We start from the raw sequence: 26,276 nt of genomic DNA, 5'->3' as shown, positions 1-26,276 counted from the left end.
GGACCACTCGTCTTCTCCTCGTGCCAGGCCCGCGCATCTGGGTCCCTGTCTCTGGGCCTTTGTACTGGCTGTTCCCTCTAGTGTAATGCTGTTCCCATGGGGCTGCTAGGCTGGCTTCTTACATCACTTGGGAGTCCGTCCCCTGGGTCCCTGGGTCCCTGGACTGCTCATGAGCAGAATGCACTGGGCTGTCCCCTCTGGGAGAGTCTCTGGCCCAGGCACTCAGGCCCTGTGACAGCTGCTGGTTTTGATGCCTGTCCCCACCCCCGGAGCAGCACTTCCTCAGAGTTTTCTCTTTATCGGCGTCAACCTCTGGTTGGCTCTCCCCTTGGGTGTCAGCTCGGTAGGAGCTGGGCTCTGTCCCCTGGGTCCCTGGGGCCCTGGACTGCTCATGAGCAGGATGCACTGGGCTGAGGGCCGTGGGACAGCAGGAAGGAGGTCTGTCAGTGAGCAGGACCTTTGTGCCGGGCACCAGTGCCGTCAGGCATTTCCATTCCCAGTTGCTGTTGGGTGTTGCCGTTTCCAAATGCCACATCACCATTCGCCCTCACTCACTGCAGAGCAGAAGTCTCTGGAGGGGCCGTGGTGGGCTGACCCCTCTCCTTCCCAGCGTTTAGTGATGACGTGGGACCATCCCAGGCCCGGATCGAGGTCCCCTGCTTGTCTGTTGTCTGCTCTCTGGTGGTGTGGCATTTGCCTAGAGTCTCGAAAGCCAGGCTGGGTGTTGTTAGAGCCTCAGTTCTGCAGAGTGGGTGGTGCCCATTTCTCAGATGGAAAGCAGGACAACAGAGGCTCCGGAGTTGAGTGTCACAGACGTGGACTTGAGACTGGGTCAGCCAGTCTGCCATGGTGGCACTCCCGCACACGAGGGGCTCAGTGGCAGTGGAGGTGATGTGGAGCGTGCGCAGGCGTGAGTGTGTCTGCTCAGGAGTGCAGCGCGTGTGCAGGCGTGAGCGGGTGTGTGCATCTGTGTGTGTGTATGTGGGGGGTGAGCACACACGAGTGAGGGTGTGCCTGCGTGCTCCCACCACTCCTTGCTGCCTTGATGTAATCTCTGGCACCTTTTATCACGGCGGCACCTGTGCCACCTCTGACCATGGCGACCTCAGTCCCCCCCACCCTTGGCCGCCAGGAGCTCTGTTCCAGACCTCCCTGTGGCCTCTGCCCCTGGAGCCAGGGAGGCCCCGGGCTAGTTTGCAGTTGTGTCCCGCATGGGTAGGAGCTTGACAGAGGCTTCTTGGGTGGGGTGGCCTGCTGTTCTGGTCGGGAAGCTACTTGCTCAGCCGATGACTAGGAGACCTTGCCGGGTGGCCCGTCTGCCGGGCTTCCTGTGAGGGGTGTGGCTCCTGGCCTGGGTCTCCGCTGGAGCTGGCCAGCTGCCCTGGGCCCTGGCGTGCCTCTGGCCTGTCCGCAGGTGTACTGCGGCCCAGGAAGGGCTGGAGGTGTCTGCCCGCAGGGGCTGTGCTGCTGCCATACCTCCTGAGCCCGACCCTGCCTGGTTCAGGCCCCAGACCCGGGAATTTCCATTTCCCCAGTGCCTGTTGCTGCCGCGGCTTTGTGTTTAGACAGCACTTCCCACAGGATGGGTTTTAAAAATAGGACCAATTTATTGCCAACGACAATGGGAGAGGAGAGAGTGGAGCGGCTGTCGTCACAGGGCCCCACCGGGCCCCACACCTGCCCTCTGACCCGGCCCCCGCACACCACCCCTTTTCCGGCTGAGCTATCGGAGCCGAGCTGCCTGGGGCCCTGGGCGCTGGGGGTCAGGGTGGATGGCAGCTGCTGTGGTGGTGACCCGGGGGGGCTCGGCTTCTAGCACGCTGGAGGCGGGAGCCCATCACCGCCGTGCCCCTCACTCTGTTGGTTCATATTTAAAAATGGAATCAGTGGCTGGATGGGGTGTTGGCCCCCCTGGCTGCTGTAATGAGGCACCCCACCCTGGGAGCTTAAAACAGTGGATGCTTACTCTCGCGGTCCTGGAGGCTGGACGTCCAAAATCGAGGTGTCCACAGGGCTGGGCTCTCTTGCTGAAGGTGCGAGCCGCCTCCTCTGGCTCCTGGGGCTCCGGGGGCTCTTGGGCCTGGGGGTGCAAGCCCTGTGACCTGTCTTCATGTGGCTTCTGAGTCTGTGTCCCCCCTCCCGTCTCTCAGAAGGTTGTTAGATTCAGGGCCACCTGGATAGTCTGGAGGCCCCCATCCCAAGAGCCTTCACCTGGATCGCCTCTGCAAAGGCCGTTGGTCCAAGTAAGGTCATGTTTGCACGTTCCAGGCATCAGGATGTGGACGTATCTTTTAGGGGTCTCCATTTAGCACTACATGGGTGAGGGTGCTTGTCATTCTTGGATCTCAGTAAGGAGTAGAATGTGAGCTGCATTTCAGACACAGCCGGAACCCAAAGAGCTTTTACAGGCCTGGGGGAAAGGATCTCAGGGACACATGGGCTTTTGCACACAGGCCCCCAAAACCAGTCTTGGGGGCAGACATCCACTTTGGTTAGACCTGCTCAGCGATGGGAAGCCAACCTGTGGGGACCCAGTAACTGCTGAAGCAAACCTGACTCTACACCAGGAGTTGGTAAACCACAGCCCTGAGCCAGATCTGGCCTGTGGCTAGTTTCTTCTTTTTTTTTTTTTTTTGTAGATAATTATTTTTTATTGAAGGGTAGTTGACACACAGTATTACATTACATTAGTTTCAGGTGTACAACACAGTGATTCAACATTTATATACATGATAATTCTAGGTACCAGCTATCACCATACCAAGTTGTTACAATATTTTGACTATATTCCTTATGCTATACATTACATCCCGGTTACTTATTTATTTTACAATTGGAAGTGTGTATTTTTTTTTTTTTTGTGAGGGCATCTCTCATATTTATTGATCAAATGGTTGTTAACAACAATAAAATTCTGTATAGGGGAGTCAATGCTCAATGCACAATCATTAATCCACCCCAAGCCTAGTTTTCGTCAGTCTCCAATCTTCTGAGGCATAACAAACAAGTTCTTACATGGAGAACAAATTCTTACATAATGAATAAGTTACATGGTGAACAGTACAAGGGCAGTCATCACAGAAGCTTTCGGTTTTGCTCATGCATTATGAACTCTAAACAGTCAGTTCAAATATGAATACTGATTTGGTTTTTATACTTGATTTATATGTGGATACCACATTTCTCTCTTTATTATTATTATTTTTAATAAAATGCTGAAGTGGTAGGTAGATACAAGATAAAGGTAGAAAACATAGTTTAGTGTTGTAAGAGAGCAAATGTAGATGATCAGGTGTGTGCCTGTAGACTATGTGTTAATCCAAGCTAGACAAGGGCAATAAAACATCCACGTATGCAGAAGATTTCTCTCAGAACAGGGGGGGTGAGGTTCTAAGCCTCACCTCTGTTGATCCCCAATTTCTCACCTGATGGCCCCCCTGCGACTGTGCCTGTCTTAGGTTGTTCCTCCCTTGAGGAATCTTACCCGTCTCTGGCTAACCAGTCATCTTCCGGGGCCATACAGGGAAATGTAAAGTTGGTAAGTGAGAGAGAAGCCTTATTGTTTGAAATGGTTAGCTTTTTACTTCTTTGCATATTTATGCCCTGTGGCTTCTCTGTGGCTAGTTTCTATAGTGAAGTTTTCTGGGAACATGGCCATTCTCTTCTGTGTGACCTATGGCTGCTTTTGCAGTTACGTAGTTGTGACAGAGACTGCATGGCCCACGAAGGTAAAAGTAGTTACTACCTGGCTCTTTGCAGAAAGGTTTGGGGACCACGTTCCTGGCTATATTACTGGGAGTACAACTCTTAGAGCACAGGAGGTGTCTGTCTCGCTCCGCTATTGTCAGCGAAGCCACGCCTAAAGCAGTGGCCTTTCATTCGGCAGAACGTCCCCACCCTCCAGGGTGCCAGGTGATGGGATATCACTGTGCAGGAGCAGAAGTGGGCCTGCCTTCAAGACCTCACCTTTAGGGTAGGGGGGCAGCAAGTAGACAAGGAACGGGCAGCGACATGGCAAGGCTACCCTGGGGTGCCGGTGCCTGTGCGGTGAGCAGGGCAGCGGGCGGTGGTCAGTGTGTCTGGGTGTCCCAGGTGTGGGGCCCAGGGCTCTCCCCACACCGTGCTCCCCCTGTAGCAGCCCCGCCCTTGCTGGCCGCCCTCTCCCTCCGGAGCTGCGGACCTGTCCGAGCTTACTGCCTCCCGAGAGTTCTCACCTCTCAGATCAACAGTGGCATGTCTGGGGACATTTCCATAATGACATGTGCCCTTTATGCCACCTGCGTGACCTCTTTCTGGCTGGGCCGTGGATTTCCAAAGGGAGTCGTCCAAGCCCTGCAGCCCCTCCGGGCCATTCAGAGAGAACCCGCGGAACCCGCAGACGGGCAGATGGGTTTCTGTGGGTTCTGGGTTCTTTTCCCTCAAAACGGGAGCGTCTTTGCTTTTCTCTGGTACAAGCGTTTCCGACGCTGAGGACAGGTCCTCAAAGGGGGCGTGAAGCCGCCAGGACGGCCCTCTGGTTTTGCCAGTGCTCTGGGTGTGTGGGACGCAGCCGCCCACGTCAGCGTCCAGGCTGCCTGGGGCTGCGTTCGCGCCGTGCAAGTGGGGGCGAGGCCGGACGGCCGCCTGCCCCGCGGCCCTCCCTGGGGAAGTGGCCTCTCGCGCAGCTCGGAGGGCCGACCCTGGCTTGAAGGGCGGGGCGGGCGGAAGCAGAGTGCGCAGCGCCACGGCTCGTCTTCCCTCCGGGGGAAGGACAGGTGTCCGAGGCAAGGTCACCTGGGACTCGCGCGCACCTGGGCTTTCAGGGCCTGCCCCTTGGGGGGTCGGAGTGGAGTTGTCCCGCACGCCTTCCCTGCCGCCTCCTGCCCGCGGGCCCCCGCGGGGCTGGTGAGAACGCGTCTAGGCTTGCTCGGGGCCATGCCCTGAGCCCTGGACTCTCGGGCCTGCCCCAGCGCACCTGCCCTGACCGCCCCTCGGGTGTGTCCCGCTTGGCGCCCCCTGCAGACTGCTTGCTGATGCTGGCCTACAAGGACCGGTCGGAGCGGGCCCAGGGCCTGCGGGAGCGCGGCAGCCTGACCCTGGAGGACATCTGCGGCCTGGAGCCCGGCCTGCCCTACGAGGGGCTGGCCCACACGCTCGCCATCGTCTGCCTGTCGCAGGCTGTCATGCTGGGCTTCGACAGCCGCGAGGCCATGTGTGCCTGGGACGCCCGGATCCGCTACGCGCTCGGCGAGGGTGAGTGATGCCCAGGCGTGGGCGTCCGAGGTGACAGCCCCACCCTTAGGTGCCCGGGAGGCCTTGCCGTCGGGCTGCGGGGCAGGGCCTCGTGGTTTTGGAGCACCTCCCGTAGCAGGCTCAGTGCTTAGGGTCTGGGAGTGCATGGCGCTGCCCAAAGGCTTTGGGGAACACAAGGGGCTCCGGGGCCTTTCTGATGACTTAACCCTTTAGGTAGATCTAGAGTCGATCTAAGTGGGTAGCCGAACAGAGTGACCTTCCAAAGGTCACTGCTGCCCTTTGCTCCCTGACCCGCCACCTGAGCCCAGAGCCAGGTGGGGGTGGAGGGCACGTATGGAGTTGCTGCCCCATGGCATCCCCCCTACGGGGCTCCAGTGGGGCCTGTGCCCTGAGCTGGTACCAGGGAAGGGGGCTGAGGGAGGCTAGTGCTCTGGGGTGGGCACGGCCCCACCTCACAGCTCTGCAGGGTGGCCGTGCCACCCAGTGGGCTGTGTGAGTGGGGTGGGACCTGGGCTCAGGTGAGGGGCCAGAGGCCCTCTCCTTGGATGCCAAAACAAAGCCATCAAGATCAATGATATTTTAACACAGTCTTTAAAAAATTCCAGATCAATACAAAAAGCCCATGGTGAAGAAAACATTCAAATTTAAAGTGAAAACAAGCTCTGAGCCCCCACTTGTGATTCCTTCCCCTCTGCTCGGCTGGCCGCGTCTTTATCGGACATTCTTGCACCACGGACTTGTGCTCCTTTTATTTGCCTGAATAGTCACGGGCATATTGCTGATCTCGGCTGCCGAGTATGCGGTGCTCAGGGTGGGGCCCCAGTGGGGCCCCGGCCCCCTCACCCCTGCCCAGCCCGGCCCAGGAGCCGCTCCCTTGCCCGGAGCCCCCAGACCAGGCACTTAGTGCAGGAGGCATGTGGCTGGCTGAGGCAGAGGGCACGGGGGCAGAAAGGAAGAAGCACACCATCCAGAAGGTTCTCTAGTTGGGGGCTCCCGTCGGTTCGCCCTGGCTCAGAAGCCTGTGGCTGGGGCGGGGTGGCTCCTCCAGCCCCTGGAGCCGGGCGGGCTGGCTGCCGACCACCCTCGGGTCCGGCTCCTCCAGCTGTGCACCCCCTTCTGCAGCGGGACCGACTGGGGAGGGGGGAGTTCATGGCTGTGCTCTGCGTGCTTCCTGGGCATACGCCTGAACTGGGGGAGTGGGCGCGACTGTCGGGGGCAAGTTCGTCTTGCTCCGTGCCGGGGAGTGGAGGGGCCTGTTGTTTCCAGAGTGTCTCTGTGCCAGGCTGGGCTGAGGCAGACCCAAAACTCTGGCAGCTGGGGGGGAGGCCGGGCCTCCGAGGGCCTCAGTTTCCCCACCTGGGAGGTGGAGCCATGCCAGCGGCCGTGGGCGGGGGTCCTGCGAGCAGGCGCTCCGTGGACAGGGATCCGACGCTGGGCGTCCGTCCGCACTGCCGCACAGGGAGCTTCAGCAGGGCTCCCTGGGGCCCAGTCTGCCTTGGCGGGGCTGGAGAGGGCGGTCAGGCAGCCCCTCGGAGGCCTCGCCCACTCCTGACAGGTAGCTCAGAAGGGTGCGGGGGTGCAGTCCGGGGCCCTCGGAGCTGGCGCCGGTGTCACTGCCCCTCCCGTGCTCGGCCCCCTCATGCCCTCTGGCCTCTGCCTGGCCCTCAGTGCACAGGTTCCACGTGGCAGTGGCTCCGGGCACCAAGCTGGAGAGCGGCCCCGCCACCCTTCACCTCTGCAACGGTGTCCTCGCCGTGGCCAAGGACATCCCTCCGGCAGTCACCGGGCAGTGGAGGCTGTCTGACCTCCGGCGCTACGGGGCCGTGCCCAACGGATTCATCTTTGAAGGCGGGACCAGGTGTGGGTACTGTAAGTATGCTGGGTGGGCAGGGCCGTGGCAGCCCCCAGCTCGCTTCCCCCGGCCACCGCCACTTGGAGCCCGCGGGCCCACTGTGTGCATGCTCTGTAGTGCCTCGGGATGTGGCCGGGTTCCGTCTCACGGCCCGGCTGCCTCGCTCTTCCTGGCTGGAGGGACCCCCGCACGAGGCTGTCGTGTCGCAGTTCACAGCCCTTGGCCTGGGTCACAGGGCCTCAGAACCGTAGAAGTTCAGATTTAATGGAAAAGAGGAAAGAAGTAAATGTGTTTATCAGGGACGTGCAGAGAGACGCATCCGTGGGCCCAGGGCTCCCCGTGGGTACAGCAGCTCTGGGCGCGTCAGCCCCCACATCTGGGATGGGACCCGGTGGGAAGAGCCACCCTGCTGTCGGGGAAGAGGGCAGAGCCCCAGGGTGTCCCCACGGCAGAGGCGATGGCAAGGGGTGGTAATGGGGGGCCAGAGTGAGGCCGGCACGCTGACCGCCAGGCTGGGGAGCGGGCTGCAGGGACCGTGCCCATGGAGCGGGGCGGCTGCGGGGTGGGGATGCCCGTGCCCTGCCTGCTGTTCTCTGAGCACGGGACCGTGCACACAGCAGGCCACTGAATGGACCTGCAGGCTGGGGGCTGTGAAGCCCTTTCTCCTGTCCCCAGACTTCATGTCTGTGCGTTGGTTTCCCAGGGCCCCTGGCATGCAGCCCTGAGGCCGGTGGTCAGGTGCTGGGCTGCAGGGTGGGTGCTGCGCATTCTCATCTCCGCTCTCCTGTGGACGAGGGTGGAGGCTCTGAGCCCTGACACCCTGTGTCTGCTGGCCCCACCCCCATAAAGGGACATAATCCCTGACCCACAGTCTTGTGTGGGGATGAGGATGAAAGAACTTGTGAGGGGCGTGTGCCCTCAGCACGGCCAGGGTTGGACAGGGTCCACCGGCTCTGAGACCTGCTCGCGCCCGGAGGAATGCTCTTGAGGGTGTGGTCGTGCGGGAGCTGATCGGATGAGCCCTTGTACTATGCGGGGTGGGCGGGTGGCACAGAACGACGTGGCCTGTGCTCCGGGGCAAACCCAGCGCGTGGCACAAGGAAGCCAGCCCTACGGGGGTGCCCATGGCACCCTGCCTTTCAGGAGGCAGGCCGTAGCCTGCATGGACGCTTAGCAAGGAGGTGAATCAGCCGGTGAGGTTCAAGGTGCTGCTCCAGCAGTGGGACACGGGGAGTCAGCGGAGTTTATGCTGATCTGGGCCTGGGCGTGGGGAGGCCGGGTTTGGAGACGGGAAGGGAGACGGAAGGTGGCGATGGGGCAGGTGCCTGGGCTTGTGGGGTGTGGCAGTTTTCAGCAGGGGCTCCTGCAGCCACAGGGCAGCCGCAGCCACGGTCTGAAGGGCCTGACCGGAGCCAGGCCTGGGGTACACGCATGCATAGCTGTTGGCACACCTGCCCTGGGCTGGCGCGGAGGGGCAGGACGGGGCGCCACTGGGGCTCCTCCTTGCTGCATGAGCCCTCGGGCCACCTGGTCTTTAGCCCATTAGAGGTCGTAGCGCTTGGGTCCAGAGCCAGGGTGGGGGCTGGGACCCTTGCCTGCTCTGTCCCCTCCCTCGCGTGGATGGTCAGGGGCCGCGGGCCATGGTGCTCTGGGGCCCTGGGGCTGCCCCTCCCCAGGACTGTGGAGTTCCTGGACACGCGCCCTCCTGCCCGTGCTCAGGGTCGTCTGGGGCCACTTCCAGGGCTGCAGGCCGCCTGGGGGCTGCTGGCCAGTGCCCTGTAAGCGGGGCGGTCAGGAGGACCTGCTGCCTTGGGGGCCTGCTGTCTTTGCAGCCACATAATGTCATAGGGCTGCTGGGTGTTGTCCTTGAGGCCTCAGAGTTTAACATTCCAACTCTTGGTGCGGGTGTAAACAATTCTGGGCGCCAGAGCAGTGACTTCCGTGCAGGCAGAGAGGTCAACCCCTGCCAGAAAACCAGGGTGGACCACGCAGGGCTGTCCTGGTGCTGCCTCCGAGCAAGGCCTGGATCAGCTCCATCTGCACACCTGGGCCGGCCAGCCTCGACTGCAGGGCTTGAGGCCGTCATTCTCGGTCCCTTGGTGGGACACTGGCCTGAGGGTGCAGATGCTCTCACGGGCACTGTCTCCCCCCTCCAAGCTGTCGCGAGGCCACTGGCCAAACCCGTGGACAGTGGCTGTGGGACAGTCCCATGTGGGGGATGCGGTGGCTGGTCGGCCTGTGCCATCCCTCTGCCCTCCAGCAGGCCGGAGCCAGGCCTGGGGTACAACCCAGGAGGGCCCCCATTCTCCAGGGACAGGCTGCCCCTGTTCTGCTGATGAAAGCTGGGCCTAGACTGTCCTGGGAAACGGCCTCAGAGAGAGGACGCCTTGATGCAGAACCAGTTGGTGGGGACACAGTGCACGACTGCACGCATGGTCAGACCACCCAGTCGCTCAGGACCGGGGCCTTCCTGGGAAGAGGGCAGGCGGTTTAGGTCCACAGAGGGCACAAGTCAGCGCGTCGGGGCCGCCAGAGCCAGCACCCAAGACTGGGGGCCTTAGAACAGCAGAAGCGATTCCTCACAGTCCTGCCCACAGTCAGAGTGGTGAGGCCGCCCCCCACGGGGGCTCCAAGAGAGGGGCCTTCCTGCCCCTCTGGCCCCCAGTGTTCCCGGTGCCCCTGGGTCTGTGGCCTCTTCACGTGGCCTCTCCCTGTGTCCCCGCCCACCTCCACAGGACAGCAGTCAGTGGTTTCAGGGCCACGTGATAATCCAGGATGTCTCGTCTCTATTGCTCTTGATTCTGTCTGCAAGGCCCTTTTTCCAAATAAGGCCACAGTCACAGGTTCTGAGATGTGACCGTCTCTTGGGGGCCACCGTTCAGCCCGTGACAGGTCACCTGGACCATGAGATTTCCAGGATTTGGCTCCTGGTAAGTCTGTGGCCCTGGGCACTTTCAATTTTGGGGATGGAGAGCTGGGTTGGGGGTCATTGGAAGGCCCTGAAAGGTCTTGGGTGTAAGGAATTAGCACCCCCTCCCCTCCCCCAGGACAGGTCCCGGCCTGGCCCCTGGTGTCCCTAGACCGACACCCCTTCTCCCCCAGACAGTTCCCCAGAGAGCAGCCAACCCTGAGGTGTTCTGTGTGAGGAGCGTGCCCTGGAGGGAGTGGGGTGGGGTCAGCGCAGGTGTGACCGGGGTTGTTGAGCTGAGACCTTCAGGACCTGGCCGGGTGTGCAGGGGCTGGGTGTGGCTCACAGGTGGACAGCAACTTGCTCAGAGTCCGACGTGGGGTGGGCCCAGTGGCTGGAGCCCGAACCCCCCGCGCGGCCTGACGGTCTGAGTGTGGGAGGGCCACAGGCCGGCTGTGTGCGCTGAGTCGCAGGGGGCAGGACACAGGCACAGGCCCTGGCTCTGTGTGCAGGGACGGCAGAGACGGGGGGCTTCCCGTGGACGGGGAGCGGAGGGCCGGGAGAGGGGCCTGCCCTGAGCCCGGGGAAGGGAAGCTTTGGGAGCACAGGGTTGCGCCTAAGGGTGGCTAGGAGCTTCTCGGAGGGGTCAGGGCAAGTCATCCTTACACCGGCCATCAGAGCCTCCTGTCACGGGCATTTCAGGGCATTTCCGTACCCACGAGCCGGCTGCGTTGGCAGAGGACCAGGGTCCTTGAACTGGGGAATCCAGCAGGTGGCAGAGGGGGTCCAGTGCCCATCCGTGTCCTGGGCACCCGGCTTCTGTGCCGCCTGCTCCTTCCCGTCTCTCCCCCCACGCCCCATCTGCACTGGGTCTGGCCCGCTCCTGCGGCCTCCTGGGCACAGGTGTGTGGAGGATGGAGCCCCAGATGAGGAGAGGCTCTTGCTGTGTCTGAAGTGCCCGATTTGCTCCCTGCCCTGATAGACCCGCCGGTGCCTCCTCTGGGTGTTGTGGCCCAGGTGCTGGGGGTCCCACAGGCGCTGGTCGAAGCCCTGGTCTGTGACTGCAGGAATCTGGGCTGGAGAGGGACTGTGGCTTCTCCATGCCAGGTGCTGGGTGCAGGGATGGAGGTGGGAAGCACACGGCCCGCAGGGAAGACCCAGAGCCCGCGTAAGACAGACATGAGATGTTTACAGTTCTCAGAGGGGACAAGGGGGCCGGGGAGATACCAGCCTGGGGGCATCGGCGGGGCTTCCTGGAGGGGCGCTTGAGTGGGACCGCTGCAGAGTGAATAGGAGTTTGCTCAGCTGTGGAAAGGTAAGGAAGTATGGGGGAAGAGAAAGGGTGCTCCAGATATGTGTCATGCGTGCATGGGTGACCCCGGGTGTGCGCAGGAGCCCTGTTGGTGGAGGAGGCAAGCAGCCCCACGGGAAGCGTGCGCTGTGGTCCCAGGGGAGCAGGGAGCCACCGAAGGCGCTTGAGCAGAGCACGGCCAGCAGACTGATTTTAGGGGGTAGCCTTGGCCCCAGGCCACCATCAGGCTGGTGGTCCTGCTGAGCAAACAGCAGCTGTGTGGGTGGGGGGCCCCAGGGAGTCTCAGAGTGCTAAAGGGTGGTGACATAAAGAGGAAGGGTGGGCCTGGGGTCAGCAGGGAGGAGATGGGGCCCTCAGCGAGGGCCCCAGGAGGGTGCGTCCCTGCCAGAGGCGGCCCATGTGCCTGTGACAGGCCCCGGCTGGGGACCCCGCACAGACAGAGCCTGCTTCCCCGAGGGGCTGTTCGGGTTTGGGCTTGTTTTGTCTTCTTTCTGTTCTACTTTGGCAGAATACACGTAACATAAAATTTACCATCTCAACCTTCTTTAAGAGTTCCTGTCAGGGGACTGATGGCATTTGCGTGCAGCTGTCCCCACCATCCATCCCCAGAACTTTCCATCCTCCCAAACTGAAACCCTGTCCCCATTAAACGCCCCTCCCCCCTCCCCCAGCCCCTGCCCCACCGCCTGCTTTCTGTCTCTGTGACGTGACTCCCCCTAGGGACCTGCCAGCAGCGGGTCACGCCGGACTGGTCCCTCCGTGACGGGCTCGTCTGCCGAGCATCACGCCCTCCAGGTTTGCCGTGTGGGACGCGGGCCACAACTGCCTCCCCGTCGGGGCCCAGGAAACCCCCTGTCCACCTTGTGCTCAGCCCCCTGTCCCTCCCTGGGCCCTGGGTTCTCTCCCCTTTTGTCTATTGTGCAGAGCTCTGCCGCGAACACAGGTGTGCCAATATTTGTTTGAGTCCCTGCTTTTGGTTCTTTAGGGTTTGTCCTGGCCGGGAGGCTGCTGGGTGGTGTGGGGACCCCAACTCTGCAGAAACCCCGTACTGTGCCCGCAGCATCCGCACCATTTTATGTTCCCACCAGCCATACACAGGTCCAGTTTCTCCACAGCCTCACAGACATTGGTTTTATATTTTTTTGTTTTTATTTTTGTTATAAAAAATATCTTTAACAATTCCTCCTAGTGGGTTTGAAATGATTGGGTGAAATTTAAAACTTTATTTCAAATGAACTTCTTTCACTGAACATTCTTTCTCCCAACATAAGGGCAGGGAAAAATGAAATTCCCTGTTATTTTTGCTGTGTAACAAACGCCCCAGAGCTGAGGGGCTATTTCTTTCTGTGGGTCAGGGGTCTGGGAGGGTCTGGGAGGGCTCAGTGGGGGTGCCTTACCTCTGCTGCACGTGGGCAGCTAGGGTCCTGTGGGCAGTGGCGTCTGGCGGGCGACCTGGCTGGAAGGCCCGGTGTCCTTACAGCAGCCACACCTGTACAGTGTGGCAAAACTGGGTCAGGCTCTGTGTTACCTTCCCCTGACTCCCCAGGTAAATAAGCAAAAATGCAAAGAATACGTCCCTGGGAGGGGCCCTGGGGCTGGCTTGTTTCTCCTACGCACAGAGTGCTGGGGGCCTCCTGGGCAGCTGGCCCGCAGCTGGACACTGGGGCCACGGACAGCTCAGAAGTGGTCCCTGCTTGCAAAGTGCTGGGCCTGGTGTCCAGACAGCATTCAGCCGGTAAGGGGACAGGTGAATTAGAGGGTTACAGGTTTGCCCCAGAGGAGGCTTCTCTGAAAGCATCACCAAACAAAGGGTCAGGTGTCGGGGTCTGGAAAGGCTATGTTACATGAGTGGAGTCTTGCCAGGTGAAGGGGCATTACAGGTGGCCAGGGGCGTCTGGGGTTGAGGTGTCAGGTGGCCCAGGCGTGCCGAGGAGCCAGGGGTCCGGGAGAGGAGGCTGCAAGGGCCAGCGAGAAGGTGGCGAGCTGTGTCCTGGGAGACTCGGTGCTCGGGCCTCCGAGCCATCCGCCCCACGGAGCCCCTGCCGCCCAGGCTGGTGTGAGGGCGGCTGTCCTTCAGGGAGCGTGAGGCCTGGCAGACGCTGGGTAGAACGCCACCGGCTCCCTGTCCTCGTCATATGTTTTTTATAGTTGGGCACTGACTGTGCTGAGGTCTCTGCCAGGTGACTGTGAGCTTGGGATTAGGGGCCGGCCCTGCGTGAGAGCAGGCGACAGGCTGGCCGGGCCATGGTGGGGTGGCAGTCGCCCCAGGACACTGCAAGTAGCCAGCGCCCATCGTGAGCACCCTTCTCACCTGCCCTCCACTAAGGTCCTGGGCACAAGTTCTCAGCTGTGTACCCCGGCCTGGAGGCCCATCCATCTGGGCCCTTCTGAGCAGGGGTCCCTGGGTGGGGTCAGGGTGGGCACGGGCCTCCTCTGCACACCTGCCTCCCCTCTGCTGCCGGTCGGAAGCTCTGTGGTGCCAGGATGTGGCTGGGTGGCCTGTCTGGGCCTTAGGTTCCCCATCTCTGAAGCAGGCGTGTCACTGCTTGGGGGCATGCACGGAGGAAGCTCCAGCAACCAGAAGGTGCTGCGCCCCCTCCTGCCCCAGGGTGGCTGCCAAGGGGCAGTGGTGTCGCCACGTGCGGGGCCTGGCCTGAGTCCCTGGAATTCCATGGAGGCGACAGCGACTGGCTGGTGCAGAGTTTCACCATGGAGCTTTTCTGACCCCTCCTGTCTGCTGGCATGGTGCCAGCCGGGGGCCGGCCCTCTGAGAGCGCATGCCTTTCTTTGGGCAAAGGGCAGAGGGCAGAGTGGCAGGAGGGATTCTTGTGCGGTGACAGCGTCCAGCCCCACGTGACCCGCTGTCTCCATTCACTCAGTAAGTGGCGAGGACTTCATTCACTGGCTGGGGCTCCAGGCCAGCGGGCCAGCTGCTCTGCTCGGCCTCCCAGGGGTGGCAGGCCCCAGCATCTCCCCTGCCAGCGCCCGCCCGGGTCCTGTGCCTGGGCCATCCCTCTGCCGGGTACTTGATGCTGGGGGCTCGGGTTCTCACCCCAATGCCCTCCTAGGAAGAGGGGGTGCTGTAAGGGGACCAGGGTGCGCTACCGCCTGCTCACAGTACTCGCCTGCAGGCAGCCGGGTGATGGAGCCAGGTGGGCCCCCCACCCTGGGCGAGGTGTCACTGCAGCCCTGGGGAGCCACCGCCCCTGGCAGCCCAGTCCTGCCTCTCCTGTGGGCGCCGTGTGGGGAGGGCGGGTGGGCCACGCTAGGCCCCGGGAGGCTCCTGCAGGTGCTCTGGGGACACCGCTGCTGGCACCGGGCGGGCCTCTGATGCCAGGTCTGCCCTCCCTCTGCAGGGGCCGGAGTCTTCTTCCTGTCCTCCTCCGAGGGTGAGCACATCAGCTTCCTGTTCGACTGCATCGTCCGCGGCATCTCCCCCACCAAGGGCCCCTTCGGGCTGCAGCCGGTTCTCCCAGGTGTGTGCTGACCGGGCCTGTCAGCGGGCTGGGTGGGAGGCCATCCGGACCTGCTCCCTGGCCTCCGCCCTGCTCCCCCGGCAGCTGAGAGCCCAGGGCCGTGCCGGCCCGGCCGGAGAAGGGATGCTGCCCACCTCCGCGGGTCTGAGCTCTGGGGGGCTCCGGCCCTGGCTTCCGGTGGGGCCCGTCGCGTCGCAGCCGCAGCAGGTGGGGCGGCAGGAGGCCCCGGGCCGGGTGTCTCCCGGACACTTCGTGGGCCAGCCTCCTGTCCTCCGGGCTGGGGCAGGGGCCCCGCTGGGTCACTGGGACTGCGGGCTGGGGTCAGGCCCTGCTCCCTCCCTGCGAGGTGGCTGTATGTGGGGGTCTCAGGACACTGTGGGGGCTGGGTGGACAAGGCCGCTGTGCCCGCCTGTCTTTCTCTCCATCTCTTCTCTGCCTGTGGTGGTAGGAGGGGCCCGGGATTCGGGGCAGGGGCGGGGCGGGAGGAGCGGTCCGCCCTCCACTTGGGGATGGCTGGGGAGGCCTGAGCCCAGCTGCGTGGGAGGGGCAGAGGCTGGTCCTGTCGCCGCAGCTTCCCTTGACAGGCCCACGGGCTGGGTGGCAGCCAGAATTGCTGGTACACATCGTCCAGTGGGAGACCAAGGCCCGTGGCCACACAGCAGGAGGTGGGCCGCAGACGGGGCCGTCTGGGGTGGAGGCCAGGGGCCAGTGATAGGCCAGGTCCCCCTTACACACACCTGACACACCCAGGGGGACAGGCCGGGAGGAAGGTGTGGCTCCTGTGGCCAGACTCTTAGCAGGCTGCCTGCTCAGGCTCAACTAGATGGTATGGTGGTGCCCCCTGCTGGCGACCTTCTGCCTGGCAGCCTCTGGTCGGGTGTGGGCAGCGGGACGGATCCAGGCCCGTGTGGACGGTGGCGTGTGGACGGTGGGGCTCTGCTCTCTGCTCTGGCTGGCATCACATCAAAGTCCTGTGGTCATGGGGGACTCGTGAGATGAAATGGCCCCCCCGGGTCAGCAGCCTCATGCCCAGGTTTTCAGGGGTCCTTGCAATGGCCTCTGCTTGGTCAGACGCATGTGGACACCAAGGCCTCGGGGGCAAGACCTGCCTCCTGCAGGCAGAGTCGGGATGGCACGGGGGATTTCAGGGTTCCAGGGTCTGCCCTGTCCTGGACACGTCCCTCCATTCCTGCACTGGTTCCCCAGAGCTGGGGTGCACTCCCCCTGCACCACCACTTTGCAGACGTGGATAGGGGGCTCAGAGAGGGCGGGTGGGGAGCTGTGAGTCTGTCTGATGTCATCATCTTGCTTTGCCATCAGCTGCCAGATGGGAATGGGTGGAAGGGTGTTCCTGGTGTCCTGACCCTGGACACGGCTGAGGTCGGCCCCACCGCAGGGCCTGATGGCTTTGGGGCACAGGACACAAGCTGGTGGCCAGGGGCCTGGTGTGGGGAGGAGTGGGCTCACCCATGGCCCTGCCACGGCCTTGGGGTGGAGCGGCCTGCCTGTGGTCCTGAAGTGCTGGGCTCCCCACGAGGTCCTGGACAGCGAGTGGGTCGGTGCCACCTGCTCTGCTGACCGTCCTCTCTGCCGCAGACCCGAGCCTCGGGGGGCCCGCCACCGTGGAGGCGCGAGTGGCCCAGGAGGCCCTGGAAGCCCTACAGCTGGAGAAGCGGCTCAGCCTCCTCTCCCACTCAGTCAGGACGGGCAGTGGAGGTAGGGGCCTCGGCCGGGCGCGGGCAGGGGCGGCGGTGCAGGAGTGGGGCCCTCGCAGGCCAGCCCCCAGGCTGCAGGCACTGAGCACCGAGTGCTGGCCTGGGCACTGAAGCCCCTCCCATTCCCCAGCGCGTGTCATGGGTGAGGACAGGCCCCTTGTTTCACAGCTGCACCCAGACAGAATGTTCAGGGGTGGCGTTGCCAGGAGCAGAGGCCCCTGCTTGGCTGTGACTCTGGGGTTGCTGCGTCAGTGAGGACGGACAGAAGGAGCCGGCAGTCCTGGGAGGGCGGCCAGCTTGCGGTGGCGTGGGGACTGTCCCGCCGCGGCCTCCTGGGCAGAGCAGGGGAGCCCTGTGGGGCCTGCCTGTCCCCTGAGGCTCACTGGGGACCGTGGCCTTCTCCTGTCCTGTCCAGTCTGGCCCCTAGGAACAGGGGGTCTCAAATTTGCATCGAGCTTTTACCTTCTTGGGGGAGGGGTTCACCCCTGGTTTCCAGAGGGCAGTGGCCAAGGGGAGGGGGGACAAGGGCCCGGGTGGGGCGGGCTTCCTGGTGCCGCTGCCTTGTGCTCCAGCCTCCGGGTGCTGGCGGGGTTCGGGGAGGCCAAGGGCTGAGTCTAGAAGGCGCGGACCCTCGGGTGGAGGCACTACTAGATGTCACCCCTCACCCAGCCCCAGAGCAGCCTCAGCCCGACTGTCCTTCTCAGGGGATGACCGCAGCCTGTCCAGCTCGTCGTCAGAGGCGAGCCGCTCGGACGTCAGCACCAGCAGCCGGCTCACAGCCTGGCCAGAGCAGTCCTGGTCCTCGGCTGGCACCTCGCAGGAGGGGCCCGGGCTGGGGGCCGCCCAGGTCCCTGGGGAGGTCGCGCTGGGCGCCTCCAGGCCGCCACCCAAGCCGCTGCGGCCCCGGCAGCTGCAGGAGGTCGGCCGCCAGAGCTCAGCGGACAGCGGCATCGCCACGGGCAGCCGCTCCTCCTGCTCGGGCAGCTTCTCCTCGGGCACCGACAGCAGCCTGGACGTGTGGCGATCCGGCGACGAGTTTGGCTCACTGCTCAGTCTGCCGCTGGCGGCCGGGGCGCCCGAGCCCAGCCTGTGTGCCTGCCCTCCGGGGACAGCCGAGTACCAAGTGCCCACCGCCCTGCGGCCCCACTATGACTCGCCCCGCAGCCTGCGCCAGGCACCCAGGGACCAGACCCCAGCCGCACAGGGCGGCCCTGCCGGCGGCGGGGCTGGGGACTCGGGCAGCCAGGTGTCCGCGGGGTGCCCCTCCAGCTGGCTGGGTGCCCGGCAGCGGGGACAGGAGACGGAGGCTGCGGGCAGTGAGGCCACCCCACCCAGCCCAGCCCCCACCGAGCCCTGGGAGGCGGGTGGCCCTCGTGCTGAGCCGCCTCCTGCCTTCTTTGCCGCATGTCCCGTCTGTGGCGGACTCAAGGTAAAGCCCCCGCCCTGAGAGCCAGGGCCCAGGCCTGCTGCTCCAGGTGGGGTTCACCCCTCGGGACAGGAGAAGGAGGTCCTTGCCAAGGGGGCGCACTTTGTGCCCCTTGGTGAGGCTGGTGGCCGTCAGCCCAGTGGGGAGGGCCTGTGGGGGTCACCAGCTCCTGGGGAGCAGAGCCTGTCAGGAGGCCACTGTGACCGTCTGGGGAGGGTCCGCTGGCCGTGAAGAGGCCCCGCCTACAGGCAGCTGGAAGTGCCTTCTGGGGTGGGAGGCTCTGGGTGGCCATCGGCAGAAGCCCAGGGCCCCGGGTTAGGCTCAGGCTCAGGCGCGGGGGCCAGGCAGGCACCATGGCTTAGCCGGCTTGTGCCAGGACCCCCTGGCCGGGCTGCCTCCCCGCCCCGCTGCACCACCCACCTCATGGCCGGCCAGGCCTGCAGTCCCAGCCCCTCCGCGGCTAAGAATCCAAACCCTGCCAGCAGCTCCGGCCCCGAGGGTGCGGGCCCAAGGCTAACCCCGTGTGGCACGCGTGTGTGACCAGCTTTACCTGTTTGCCCCTCGCCTCCCGCGAAAAGCAGCACCTGCAGGTGGCCTGTCCTGTGGGGAGGAAACCGAGGCTCGGCAGGCCCGGGGGCTGGTGGGTCTGGGTCTCAGGACTCGGGGGCCCACCACTCCTCAGCGTTGTCCCGGGCCTGAGGGCTCTGGGCCAGGGGCGGAGCAGGGGGGAGCAGGGCTGTGGTCTCACGGGGCCGCGGCCTCGGAGGTCAGCCTGCCAGGGAGCTCTGAAAGGGCCAGAAGGCCCACGCCCTTTTCCTGGCTGCCCTCTGGCTGAGCGGGAAGGCCGGTGGTCAGGGCAGAGGCTGCCAGGGGTCCGAGGCCCACCCATTGCATTTGGAGGGCCCCTCGGTGCTGCCCAAGGGCTGCCCTGGGATAGAGCTGCTCCCCGGCCTGTCTGCTCAGCTGCATGGGGGGCAGCCGCATTGCCTGGTTTTGTACATTCGTTCCCTGGTTCCGGATGCACCGTGAGAGGTGGGGCCGTGTCCATCCGATCCTGGACTCTGGCTGGCTTCGTCCTGCGCTGTCTGGAATCAGCTCCTGTCCAGGGGCGAATAGCTGACCTGTAAATATTTCGCTTTGTGCTTCCGCTATCGGCTGAAGATGTTTGTTGCTCTTTTACATTTAAAAAATCTGTTTGTAATACATTTACGTTCTTCAACTGGAAATAAAATGTTCTTTTCTTATCCTTTTGTCCTTTTCCATTTGGCCAGCCCTCCCCACTCCTGCCCTGGCCCTCCCCGCGGGGCCCTTGACTGTCTCTGGAGTCCGGGCCGGGCCCCCTTGGCCTGTGAGTCACAGAGCAGCAGGAGATCCACCTCTGTAGTCAGCCTTCAGCCTGAGGGCGCTGGAGGCAGGATGGAGAGGCGGCTCCAGACAGCCCCTGGGGCCTGCACATGCACGTGTGTGTGCGTGTGCACACAGACCTGCATGCGTGTGATGCGTGCCCGTGTACATTCATCTACATGTAAGCATATTAAGGGAGGCCTGCATGCACACGTGTGTGGTGTGTGCACGTGTGTGTATGTGGTATGTGCATGCACTTGCATGCCTGTGTTCATGGTGCATGCACATGTGTGATATGTGTGAGATGAATGCGCATGTGTGATACGGTGTGTGCCATTGTGCACATGGGCATGTGCACATGTGTGGCATGTTCTAGTGTTTGTGGAGACCACAGTGAGGTCCTCAGTGGTCCCTTGGGCTCAGGTGGTGCTGCATGTCCAAGTGAGGGTGGACACTGCCTTCTGGGCCAGTGAGGGTACTGGCTGTGAGCCTGGGACCCTGCCTCCCCATCACCCCATGGGGTGGCAGAGCCTTGGGGAGCCCATCTCAGCCCACCTGCACATCCTGGGGGCTGTTCCCTGCCCTGTCGCTCCATCTCCACCCTGTTCACCACCCTGTGGGGGGCCAAGTCTGCCAGGGGAGCTGGGGGGCTGAGGTCCCCAAGGGCACTGAATGCTGGCATTTCTGGGTGGGGGGCGTGCAACACTGCCATGTGGGGAAAGCCAGGCCTGGGGGCGAGCTGGGGGCTGCAGGCAAGTCGCTGCACCTGTCTGAGCCTCGGTTTCCTCTTCCATGATGGGGACAGTAGTTGCTACTCTCCGGGGGCCCAGAGAGGGTCTAATGAGGGGTGCCAGGGCTCTGTGGAGGCTGCTGGGGGGGTCATCACACATGCTGCTGTCGCCCCCACCCCAGAGGGGCCCCAACAGCCTTGTTCCCAAAGCCCTGGGGCTGTGGGCTGCTGGCGTGGGGGCCAGCTGGGGTGCTCCTGGAGTGCTGGGCTACCTGCTGCCAGAGCCCCTTGTCAGCCGGGCCTGGTGCCCCTGTGCTCCCGCAGTACCCGCCCACCGATGGCCAGAGGGGCAGACGTCCCTCCAGCCAGAAGACAGGCTCCAGCCCTGAGTGAAGACGGGGAGGGCCAGAGCTGGGCATTTGCTTGCCCCCCCCACCAGTGTGGGAACCCTGGCCGGGCACTCAGGTCTCCTTGACCTTGGCCAATGGCTGGACCTTTGGGGAGGGGCCGTCTGGGGGGCGAGGCAGGAGGGATGGGCCACAGGCCACACAGGTGGGGACGTGGGCAAGGTAGACGCTGGGTCGCCCAGCCCTTTTAGTCGGTCCTCGGCTGGTGGCGGGAGCGTACTGAGGACCTGGGCCGGTGGGGGCCGGGCTGGCAGCAGGCCGTCCTTGCCCGGAGTGGGGAGGCCCCCTCATGGCGTGCTGGGGACCACTGCGCTCTCTGGGGACTGTTCGGGGTCATGCATCTTGTGCGACGGGGGGTCCCACAGTGGTGTGCCTCAGTATCCCCCTGCACCCCAGGGTGGCCCTGGGGCATGGGTTGAGGGCACGGGGCCTCTCACCCGGCGAGCTGGGCAGGGCCACCAACAGCCTTCCACCGTGTGGAGTTGCAAGGAGCATTTGCTTTCACCCATTCTCTTCCGAGTGAGCTCGTGGGGCCTCTGGCCCTGGTTGGAGCGCTGAGAGGCCCCAGTGCTGCTCCGGCAGCCTGGGGTCACCGGCGTCACCCCCCTTCTCAGGCCGGTGGGCAGACGGGGCAGGGGTCGGGTGGGAGGCACTTCTCAGGGGTCTGGGAGCTTCCTGCTGAGTGTCAGGGCTGGGGGCACCTGGAGGGGACACTCATCCTGAGTCCTCCTGGCCCCCAGGGAGGGGACAAGGTGCCTCTGCCGGGCACTTTGCGGCATCCCGCTCGCTCATGCCCAGTGGAGCAGGTGCCATCTGCGGCTGGGGGGCTCTGGGCAGGCAGCACCTGGGCTCCTGAGGAAGGAAGACCGCAGCCCACGGGGCCAAGTGTGCAGCTGTGAGCCGCTGTCCCCGCCTTGAGATCTGCCCGCAGACCCGGCCACAGCCCCAAGGACGGCAAGGCCCCCTCTTGCCCCATGTCCATCCGCACTTCCACTCGGCCACCAGGAGGCCCCTCTGCAGTTGGGAGGGGCTAAGATCTCAGCCCCCAGGGGGGCTTCCTGGGCACCCCTGTAGGCCCCTCCATGGGCACTGCTTAGAGCCGGCTGGCAGTGCCCAGGGCCAGGGAGTGCATGCTACAGTCCTGGGGCCGCTGGGGTTAAAACCCTGAGGTGCGGTGGGCAGGGTGTGATGGACAGTGAGTCTGTGGGCTGATAAAACAGCCTTTTTGGGAATGAGGCCAGATATGACATGGGCCTGAGCTGCCAACCTCTCTGCCCAGATGGGGGTCATGTGGGCACCAGGGCTGGTGGGCCAGCTTGGTCCTGGAGCATGTGGGGAAGGGGCCCCAGGAGGTGAGGTGTTGGGGCCCCGGCTGGTCTCCCCTGTAGGGATCTGCGTCACTCTGGTTCTCGGGCTGGGTGCAGGGCAGACGGACTGACCCCTGTTCTCTTTGGTTTAGGGAGCAGCCGCCTCACCCCCTGGGCTCCCGACGCCACTTTCAGGTAGGCCCAGCTGGCCCCAGCTCCTACACAGCCCTTCCCTGGGGACAAGGGGGTCCTGGTGGCTGCAGCTACAGCCCAGCCAGATAGGCAGTGGGGTGTCCATGGGCAGGGGCAGCAGTGGGCCGTGGGGTGTCAGCACGCAGAGAGTGACCATGGACAGAGGGTGGCAGTGGACGGAGGGTGATGGACAGTGGAGAGTGGCAGTAGGTTGCTAGTGGGCAGAGGGGAACAGTGGACAGAGGGTGATAGTGGACAGGGCGGCCATGGACAGTGGAGTGGCGGTGGGGAGGGGGTGGTAGTGGACAGAGGGTGACGGTGGCAGCCATGTGCAGCTAGGAGGAGCCAGGCTGGGCAGCAGGGGGAGGACAGGGTGGCTAGGTGTGGCCATGCTGCTGGGGGTTTCTTGGATAGAGTGGATAGGCCAGGATGGCCCGGATCCCCAGCCTTTAGGAGGGAGCCTTGTCCTTGAGGTGACAGAGAGCAGAGGTGAGGGGGTCCAGGCATGGCAGGGTGGTGGTGATGGTGGTGGGCGAGGCCCAGGCAGGAAGCGAGGGGAAGACTTGAGGGTCCTTGGAGAAGCTGGGTGGGGGCGAAGGCAGGCAGACACTGGGTGTCCAGGAGATGGGCCTGGGGGCGGTGGAGGCTGAAGGCTACAGGGAGCTGTCCTCGGGCTGGAGGTCAGGGGTCAGCTCTGTGCCTTGTCTTCTCCACGGAGCCTCTGGGGGTGGGGCTCTAAGGAACTTCCATCCCTCCATGGCCCCTCAGGGGAGCATAACGCCTGTTGAGTCCAGACCCTGCAGGCTGAGCAGGGCGCAGGCTGACCTGGAGTGGGCACTGGAGGCAGGAGGGGTGGAAAGGGCCACTGGCAAGCAGGGTCAGACAGGACCACAGGAAAGCCCCCGCTGCTGACCTGGGGCATCTCCTGCGAGGCTGTGGGCGGCCCTCCAGATGGTCCCCACACCTGCCTCCCGCTGTCCGTGCAGCCTGCCCTCGGGGCCTTCGGAGGTCTGTAACCCAGACACGTGTGTCTCCAGGAAGGGGAGAGAGGGGTGGGCACAGGGTCGGGACCTGCTGGATGACATGCATCCTCTGTACTGGGTCCAGGGGCTGGGCTAGGGGGACAGAGACGAACGTGACCCTGCATAGTGGGGCCAGAGCCTCAGGGTGCAGCCCAGGGTGGGTGGGCCAGGGCGAGGCCAGGACAGCGCTCGCCTGCTCACCTGCCCTCCTGCAGCTGGTAAGAGCTCCCCGGAAGCTCAAACTGCAGGAGCCGGTGGGGTGGGCGGTGGAGGGTCCCAGGGGTGTGGGGTGTGGGGTGTGGGGCAGGGGACCAGGGCCGAGGAGGCCGCGGCAGCCTTCCTGTGGCTGGCTCTGCGGGACTTCCCGTGCCCAGTCCTGCTACCCCCCTCTCCCCCTGCCCACCTGGCCCGGCTCTGAAGAGTACGGGCCCAACCCTAAAACCAACCGCTGAGTCCTGGGGAGCTTGTCCACGTGCCCTTGGGTCAAACCACAGCCCCTCCATTCGGCTGCGAGGCCCGGGGTGGGGGCGGGGCCTCCCTCCCAGAGCCCCCTCCGGCCTGTTGCAGCCCCGACGGCTCCCCCAGCGGCAGCGGAGCCTTAGTCCTTGCCCCACCCACCCCCGGCCCTCCTTTCTCGCCCCCACTCCCCGGCTCGTGCCCTCTGCCCCGCGCAGCCTGCCCTGCGTGGCCCGGCCCCACCGCCGCCCCGGGCACCCCTGCCTGTCATCGGGAGGACCTGGGAGAGGGCCTGGGTCGTGAGGGCCTGCCTGGCCCGGCGCTCTAGGGGGCCAGTGCGCGGTGCCCGCGTGGACACGGTGCGGCCGGCGCACCCCGGCTGCCCGGGTGCAGAGTGCCCCAGCCCTGCGCCACCTTCCAGGCTCCCCTCCGCCCGTCCGCCGGGGGGACCTCGCCTTTCCTGAGACGGAGCCTGTGTGCGAATGCAGCGGGTCGACCAAAGCCCCTTGCCTCTGAGCAGAGCTTTCCTGGGACCGTCGTTCGCTCGACAAAGGCTCAGGGCGTTTCTGTGCTGCTGGGCAGGGCAGCGGCTCCACGACCCCACGCTCTGTCCCCCCGGCCCAGCGGCCTTTGTCCCGGCTGGCCCGGGTCCTCACGGCTTGTACCACCGGACATCTTGCGTCCTGGGAGCCCCGTGTCCAGAGGCCCCCTCTTTCCATCCCAGACACCACAGTGTTGCTCTGGGGGCGGCCCACCCCAGCCGCGGTCCCGACGCCTGGCAGGGTGCCCCCTGCCGGCCCCCTGCCTTCCTCTGCAGCGGGTCCTCAGGCTGCGCTGGTCAAGGGGGTGCATCCACCTCATCGGACCCTGACCATGCGGCTGAGCCCTGCAGGGAGAGGGTCTGGCCAGGGGTCTGGGCTGGGTGGGCTGGGCTGTGGAGGGGAAGAATGCGGTTCAGGAAACCGGGTGGGTGGACCCGGCCCTGCCCAGCAGCTGTCCACTCAGGAGCTCAGGGTCTCTCTGGCCTCAGCCTCCCACCAGGAGCAAGCAGGCAGTGTGGGACACCCCTTGGGCCTTGCTGGGGCAGTGAGAGGGATGAAATGACTGGCACCCGTGTGGGTGTGGGCCTTCAGGAAGGGCGCTGTGGCAGTGTGTGCCCTGGGCTGGGTCTACCTGCTCAAGTCCCCCGGGCTGGCCCTCCAGGGCCCACCACCAGCAGAGCCAGGACCCTCCCGGGGCTTTGCACCCTCGGACAGGTGGGTGATGGCTCAGAGACAGGCCGTCCTGGGGGCCTTCAGTGCCCCACCTGCCCCTGCCCAGCAGCTCCCACTTCCCTCCTGCGCCTGCTCCACTGGCCACAGGTCGGTCTGCAGCCCTAGGCCTGGCTGCGTCTCAAGGTCGCTGGCCCTCAGGGGAGGGGATGAGAGAGTAACTTGGCTGCTGCCCCCTTGAAATGGCCTTGAGCCCCCACCCCATGTGCTGTGCCCCGAGAGGCCCTCGGATCCGAGTGTGGGAGAGGCTGCAAGAGGGGGGCGGGCTGCCTGCAACCCTGGTCCCCGGGGCCGGGTCCTTCCCTGTGGGACCCCACACCCAGCGTGCAGGGCCCTCGGGCCAGCGGGGAAGGGGGTCAGGCGTGCGCCCAGGTGGCCTGCTGGGTGGGGCCCTCGTCTGAGCCCCGTCCAGACCAGACGCGGTGGGTTCCCCGGCTCCCGCTACCCTGGCCCCACGTCCGCATTGCCAGGAACTGGGAGCGGATCCTGGGCGGGGAGGGCCTTTGGTGCCTGGGGCCGTCTGGGCGGTGTCACTGTGGATGGAGGTGTGGGCCTGCCCTCTGGGAAGGGCTCCTTATGGGGTCTCACGGTCCAGGGAGGGTCCCTGCAGCCTGGACAGATGGGGTGACCACGGAGGACAGCCAGGCGGCTGGCGCTGAAGGTAGAAGAGCAGGTCACTGGGTCCCAGTGGGCCTTGGGCCTCGGGCGCCGCTCAGCAGCTGCCAGCCCGCTGCAGCAGGCGGGGAAATCGGGGACTTAGCAAGTCAGTCTTCCCAGGCTGTGGGGGCGGGGAGCTGGCTTAGGGGTCAGCGCAGCCCTGGGCCACTGCCTGGAGACTAATAGCTCCCTTCCCTGCAGGCAGCCTGGGGCCTGACAGGCTGAGCGGCGACTCGCCCACCTACGTGAACATCCCTGTCAGCCCCTCATCCAAAAAGCAGCTGCACTACATGGGCCTGGAGCTGCAGGCCAGCGAGGGGATCCGAGGTGGGCGCCCACATGCCCTGGGGGCCCCACCTCCCACCCGCCCTCCTTCCTCCCGCTGAGGGCGGCGGCCCCCTGCGTCCCCACCCAGGGTTCCCGCTTAGGTCCTGGCCAATGGCAGGGGCGAGCTCTAGGCCTGGCAGTCCCTTGTCCCCGAGGCCTCCGTGGGGCTGGGGGCGTCAGCTCACCCACGGCTGCTTCCAGGGACAGGCGCCTCCCGCTACGCGCAGATCGACATCACAGCCATGGAGGCGGCCCACAGGGTGGGGGCCCGGCACGCGCAGACCCGGGAGGAGCGGCTGCCGGAGCTGGAGCAGAGGAAGCGGGGGGCCCCGCAGTGAGGCGGCCGGACACTCCCCCGACTGGACAGGCCAGCGCGGCCACACCAGCCGCCCTCCTGTGGGTCCCTGGCCGTCTGGGCTCCGTGATTTGTGGCCTCCTAGCCGCAGGGTGGGCATGGCCGGTGCCCTGGCTGGCTTAGGTGGGTGGGAGGTTCTGGGGCTCCTGCTCGGCCCTTCCTGCCTCTGGGGCCAGAGATGACCCTTCCTCTGGCCTCGACAGGTCACGGGACGTCAGCCCGGTTGGGGGGAGCAGCTGTCTAGGTGCCAGGTAGCTTCCACTTCATTACCTGAGGCCGCATCTCAG

At 64.5% G+C, this 26,276-nt stretch overlaps 1 protein-coding gene across 8 annotated transcripts in view; it reads left to right on the top strand.

The window, feature by feature from the left end:
• DOK7 (docking protein 7) overlaps positions 1-26,059 on the top strand; it is a 29,770-nt gene extending 3,711 nt beyond the window's left edge. Inside the window, exons 3-10 of one of the 8 annotated variants that reach the window (XM_036921290.2) lie at positions 5,002-5,232; positions 6,901-7,101; positions 14,661-14,780; positions 16,377-16,496; positions 17,200-17,924; positions 21,862-21,913; positions 25,494-25,634; positions 25,836-26,038. In XM_036921290.2, coding sequence (XP_036777185.2) covers positions 5,002-5,232; positions 6,901-7,101; positions 14,661-14,780; positions 16,377-16,496; positions 17,200-17,924; positions 21,862-21,913; positions 25,494-25,634; positions 25,836-25,972 — 1,727 coding nt within the window. In that variant the 3' untranslated portion in view covers positions 25,973-26,038. Of the gene's footprint in view, positions 1-5,001; positions 5,233-6,900; positions 7,102-12,688; positions 14,183-14,329; positions 14,457-14,660; positions 14,781-16,376; positions 16,497-17,199; positions 19,166-21,861; positions 21,914-25,493; positions 25,635-25,835 lie in introns of those variants that run through there. The other 7 variants (XM_057502009.1, XM_036921284.2, XM_036921286.2 and 4 more) reach the window with 7 other exon arrangements.
• The last annotated feature ends 217 nt before the right edge of the window (positions 26,060-26,276 follow it).

This window comes from Manis pentadactyla, chromosome 5 (assembly GCF_030020395.1).
Source record: "Manis pentadactyla isolate mManPen7 chromosome 5, mManPen7.hap1, whole genome shotgun sequence".
Classification (NCBI taxonomy): Eukaryota; Metazoa; Chordata; class Mammalia; order Pholidota; family Manidae; genus Manis; species Manis pentadactyla.
The sequence above is the reverse complement of the archived record's forward strand: the minus strand, read 5'-3'. Positions and strand labels throughout refer to the sequence as shown.